Here is a 5,234-nt window from a genome sequence, read left to right on the forward strand (position 1 = left end):
AAAGCGAAAAGGGAGTTCACAAACTGAACTCGACTCGGATGAATCGTGAAGAACATGGAAGTAGCGTTCGACGTGCTAGCTCGCTTCCTTCTGACTCAGAGTACGCTTTTGACACGGCACAGAGTGGGCGGGAAAGGTTCAAACATTTTCACCCGAGATTGAGTTTAAGTTTGAGTTACCCCGGACAGGGGACTGACAGAAGGAAAGCACGATCGGATGATGGTTATGTGAGACAGGGGCGTTCTGTATCTCCAGTACGGCATGTGAGGTTTTCTAGTCACAGGTGACGTGGAGAGGTGCACACGTGCCTAAGCTGCATACATAAATGAAATTAGCATTCATTTGCATATTTTAGATACAGATGACTTGGAGAGGGGTATGTCTGTACATGAAGTAGATGATTATATTCATATACAGTAGAAGCTAACTATTTATATCAAGTCTTATTGGATACTGTGATTAGGGTAATTTGAAAGAATAACGAAATCCGAAACTGCCATTTATTCTATTTTAATTGTATAGTAACACGTATTTCTAAATACAACGACTATTTATGATATCAAGTATCCAATGTTGTGATTGAACATACATTTAAGCCAAAATAGTCTTTTGATACCACTTACACTGCACTTTATGAGTTCGACTGTAACCACACCCGAGTAGACAAGAAACAGGTACTTCATCGTGTTCCATTGATTATAAAAACAGGTGAAGTAGGGAGAGTTTTATCCATCAGAAGACTTATGGTTTAAAGATAGAAAATAAAATGACACTGTTTACATAGTTTCATTACATTATTGACGGAAGCTATATATATATATATAGCTTCCGTCCAATTCATATATAACTATAACTATAACTATAACTATATATATTTAGATATATGTATATATATATATTTAGATATATGTATATATATATATATATATATATATATATATATATATATATATATATATATATATATATATATATAGCTTCCGTCCAATTCATCCGTCAAGAACCTGTCCATCCAACAACGAATCATCTTAAGCATCGTCTACAAAGCTTATACTTTCATATCTAGCATATGAGTTCTGTGATAACCACTTATTGAATCGATCGCGACATGTACATACTAGCTATTTTCAATTATTTTATACGTCCTGTTGTCCCATTATGTTTAGAAACGAGGGGTCATTTCAAGTACAGGGAGTTGGTGTAGCGTACTCGGGTCCGTAGAAGGCGAGCTGCTTGTCCAGGTCGAGCTCCAGTGTGCGGAAGGACGGCCGCTCAGCCGGCTGCCAGCGCCAGCACTGCAGCATCAGGTCGTACCTGGGGAGCAAGGGGAAAGCAACATCTAGCGATCATGTCATCATTAACAATATTTAACAGGAGGAGAGGAACGTATAACCATAACTGCGTAGTCTTTGGAAACTTCCGCACCGCTGCGAAGCGTGGTATTAACGTTAGGTCGGTCCCAGAGGGGCAAGAGTGTGTGGGAATCTTTCGGAACGAAATTTAGTGCACCTCCCCCATCAATTTTATAAAGATGATTTTTATTTCTTTTCTATTTTATATGAATAGTATTATATCTTACAAGCTCCTGAATAATCATGCCTTGTTATTCAAATACATCGATATCCCTACTATCACATCAGATAGAAAATGTCCTATGATGTTGCAGTTTTGACCATCAATTAACGTTATAACAGTACTAGTTGCTGGCGAACAGGATAACATAAAATCCACTAATGCATTTTCATCATATTTGGTGTTTATTGATGTTTTGTTTTTATCTTGGTAGAAGTGCACGTCTATTTTGCCCTACGTTTACTACATGTTTCCATGAAACAAAGTTGTTTTACGTTAATGCCAGCTATCAGGGTGTAGAAACATTGAAACTTACATGCCGGCGGGGCAGCCCTCAGGTTTGGACATCCTGAATCCAGTCTGTAGGCGTTCTTGCAGGTGGGCAATTGCCACGTCAGGGTAAGGATCGCCCCCTAGCGTACTTATCTCATACAGCACGATCCCGAAGGACCACCTGTTGGGAGGAGTTGATACAAGGACATGAAATGGAATGTATGTAAGACATCATCTGTCCAACTCTATTCTGATGCGAGACGGAAACGCTGCCATGTTGCCCATCTTAGAATATAAGATTGACTCATACATCGCTCTACGTGGTGCAAGATTAGAGTTAGGGTTTGCCTGAGTATCAGAGTTGCACTGAGGATGTGACAAAGCTACTCACACGTCGCTCTGTGCGGTGCAGTATTAGAGTTAGGGTTTGAGTATCAGTGTTGCACTGCGGATGTTGTAACAAAACTACTCACACGTCGCTCTGTGCGGTGTAGGCTTCCCCACCCTGCAGCCGCTCGGGCGCCATCCATTTCCACGGTACCTTCTGGAGGTGGTCCTGCCGACGGTAGCCTCGGCTGTAGATGTCTTCCGCCAGCCCGAAGTCGGAAATCTTCACGGTCAGCTTCTCCCCGACCAGGACGTTCCGGGCGGCCAGGTCACCGTGGATGTAACGGGATCGGGCGATGTGGTCCTGAAACATAAGCATCATTTCATTTCATTTATTTATCAATATTACGAAACCTTTTAGCCCAATTAGGATAATATTACAAGGTTCACAACAATTCTTAACTACAAACATTTGAAAAGATACAGAGTGTAACAATACAATCAGAGTATCAACTATCAGAGTATTGACAATTAAAGCACAATGTTTGAGATAGCTTGGTTTAAACTGGACACTTTATCAAAGCATCAACACAAAGGTTGTGACTACTCTTAGACTACTACGTCGCATCGTCTGTTGAAGCATCTGGTAGATATGCCGTTCTTGGTACGTCTGCATACATGATAGATCTTTAAATAGCGCTGGTGTGGCGTAATTGGTAGAGCTTTCGGCTCGGAATCTATAGGTCCTGAGATCGATTCCCGCCGTGCCCCCGACGATGTGCCCTTGGGAAAGGCACTTTACACGACCTTCCTCACTTCACCCAGGTGTAAAAATTGGTACCCGACTTCGGTCGGGGAAGTGAAAGACTATCTTTACCTTCTGTCTGTACCGTGTATGTGGCACTGTTAATATTAGTTACTGTTAATATAAGTTACAAAACTTGAGTGCAGTGCCACATTGTCCTCGTCTATCCAGAAGCAAAATAGAAATAGCGCTGCACTCACACTGCCTTAACTGATCTGTCAGGTCTCTTAAAGCATCTGTGAACACCTCTAAAAACAAGCACGTGTGCAGCCCAGCTGGTGCATCTGAAGGATGCGGAACACCTGCAGAAACGGACTGGCATATTTGCACACCAGCTGAATATTCAACACCTGGTAACTGTACTCACCATGCCTCTAGCGATCTGCCGGCCCACCTGGTACATTTGCATCACCTCAAAGTTGTAGATGTCGTCTCGAGGACCGTCAGAGATCCCTTCCTGTACAAACACACTTCAAGTGACTTGATAGCATTTGAAATTCAGAAATTGGAATCTTTTCAAAATACCCAAATTTAAAACATAAAACACTCTCAACGTCCGGATCTACAGGGCACTTCATCAGTGCTAGAATTAGTGCCCTCTCTTTCTGTTCTTTTAGAAGCCTTTGCAATTGGATTTCACGATTGTTCACCCCGTTGAATTTTGATGAATGTTCCTCAGATACCTTACGTCCCTTTGGTCTACAAGCCAGTTTACTCACTTACTTTCATAAGACGACACCAATGTGGCTCACCTGACATTTCCTTAGAAAGCCCTTCAGGTCTCCGTACGGCATGAACTCCGTGATGAGATACAGATGGTCTCGCACCACCGTACAGCAGCCGATCAGACCCAGCAGGTTCTTCTGAACCCCCAGGTCCACAACTGCGCGGATTTCCTGCAGGAAACTCAGCTTGTCTTCCTCACTGGCGTTGTCTGTGGATGGTCAGAGAGGAACATTTGAAATGGCGTGAATTTGTGAAATCTTGTGCCCCAAATGGCTACAAATGGGAAAAGAAATGGGTGGAAATCTAGCGTCAGTCGTTGACATTTCGACCTAAGAGCATATTTCTGTAAATGCAGAAACTTTCGCGGTGGTTTAATGTTCGCGGTTTTCGCGGTGGCCGCTTCACCGCGAACTTAAAACCACCGCGAACATTTTTCAGTAAGAGACTACAGTACAGGGAATGGTGTTACCGCGAAATTAAAACCACCGCGAAAAGTCCTTTTCCCCGCTACCGCGAAATTAAATCCCCGCGAACGTAAATGCATTTACAGTATATACTAGTATATGCACTAGTTCAGACAGAATCGGAATACACCTTTAACAGTTTTTACGACAACGTCCTCCGACTCCTCATCTGTCGTCAGGGTTGCCCGGTAAGCTAGGCCGAACGCCCCGCTGCCAATCCGCTCGCCAAGCGTCACCCGGCTGGGGTCGACCTCGAACCCCGGGAACTCTGGCCGGGCAGGAACCAGTGGGACCATCTCCTGCATTCTCCTGTTGTGGACTGTACAAAACATGGACCCTTAAAATAGATAAAATTGTATTTCTACAAGACATTTTGGAAAATGTACAATGGCATAAAATAAAGCATAGTTTGCTAGTCTCTACCAGACTCCGGATCGCTAGAAAATCGTAGAAATGGACCAAATAGAGAGGAATATCACCGGCCAGGGAACAGCACTACCAGACTCCGGATCGCTGGAAAATCGTAGAAATGGAACAAATAGAGAGGAATATAACCGTNAGACCCATAATAAAAAGATTAGGGTTAACGACGTTGTGGATGACATGCCAGTATTCCTGAACAAGTGGTTGCGATTTTGTTTTGGTTCATAAATCCTATGGCCCAGAGGCAGAGAGGTGACGATGATGAATTGCTTGAATTGCTTGAACTATGACTTCTTCCACCAGTTTGGAACAATGCCTGTTCAGCTGTAAATCACGTTCTAATCCTAACATGGCCCTAGGACAGAAAACAAACAGAGAGAAAAAACGTTTCCTCTCCATGATATGACTGACTGAAGGTACCACACGTTTTACTAGCTAATTCTAGAAGTACAAACTTAAAAGTTTACGGTAGTGTCGAGACTGGAGGAAATACTTTCATCGAGGGTAGCCATGCACTAAAAGATCGACGCACGCTCAGGCATTGTTTACGCCTGTTTGACTCAGGCCCCATTATGTCACCCAGTTTACATATAGCAGAACATGGCTTCCCAATCACATCCGACCCATGGTTGAGAGTCAGTTGG

General features: G+C 43.1%; 1 protein-coding gene across 1 annotated transcript; it reads right to left on the minus strand.

Moving 5' to 3' along the window:
• Positions 1-1,064: 1,064 nt before the first annotated feature.
• Positions 1,065-4,490, minus strand: LOC118410278 (fibroblast growth factor receptor 4-like). Its single transcript, XM_035811838.1, has 6 exons — positions 4,298-4,490; positions 3,730-3,911; positions 3,345-3,434; positions 2,319-2,536; positions 1,889-2,026; positions 1,065-1,314 (listed from the first exon to the last, which is right to left on the minus strand). The coding sequence occupies exons 1-6, from the start codon at positions 4,470-4,472 to the stop codon at positions 1,182-1,184; spliced, it is 936 nt and encodes a 311-aa protein (XP_035667731.1). The 5' UTR covers positions 4,473-4,490; the 3' UTR covers positions 1,065-1,181.
• Between the last annotated feature and the right edge of the window lie 744 nt (positions 4,491-5,234).

Source organism: Branchiostoma floridae, chromosome 2 (assembly GCF_000003815.2).
Source record: "Branchiostoma floridae strain S238N-H82 chromosome 2, Bfl_VNyyK, whole genome shotgun sequence".
In the NCBI taxonomy this organism is placed as follows: domain Eukaryota; kingdom Metazoa; phylum Chordata; class Leptocardii; order Amphioxiformes; family Branchiostomatidae; genus Branchiostoma; species Branchiostoma floridae.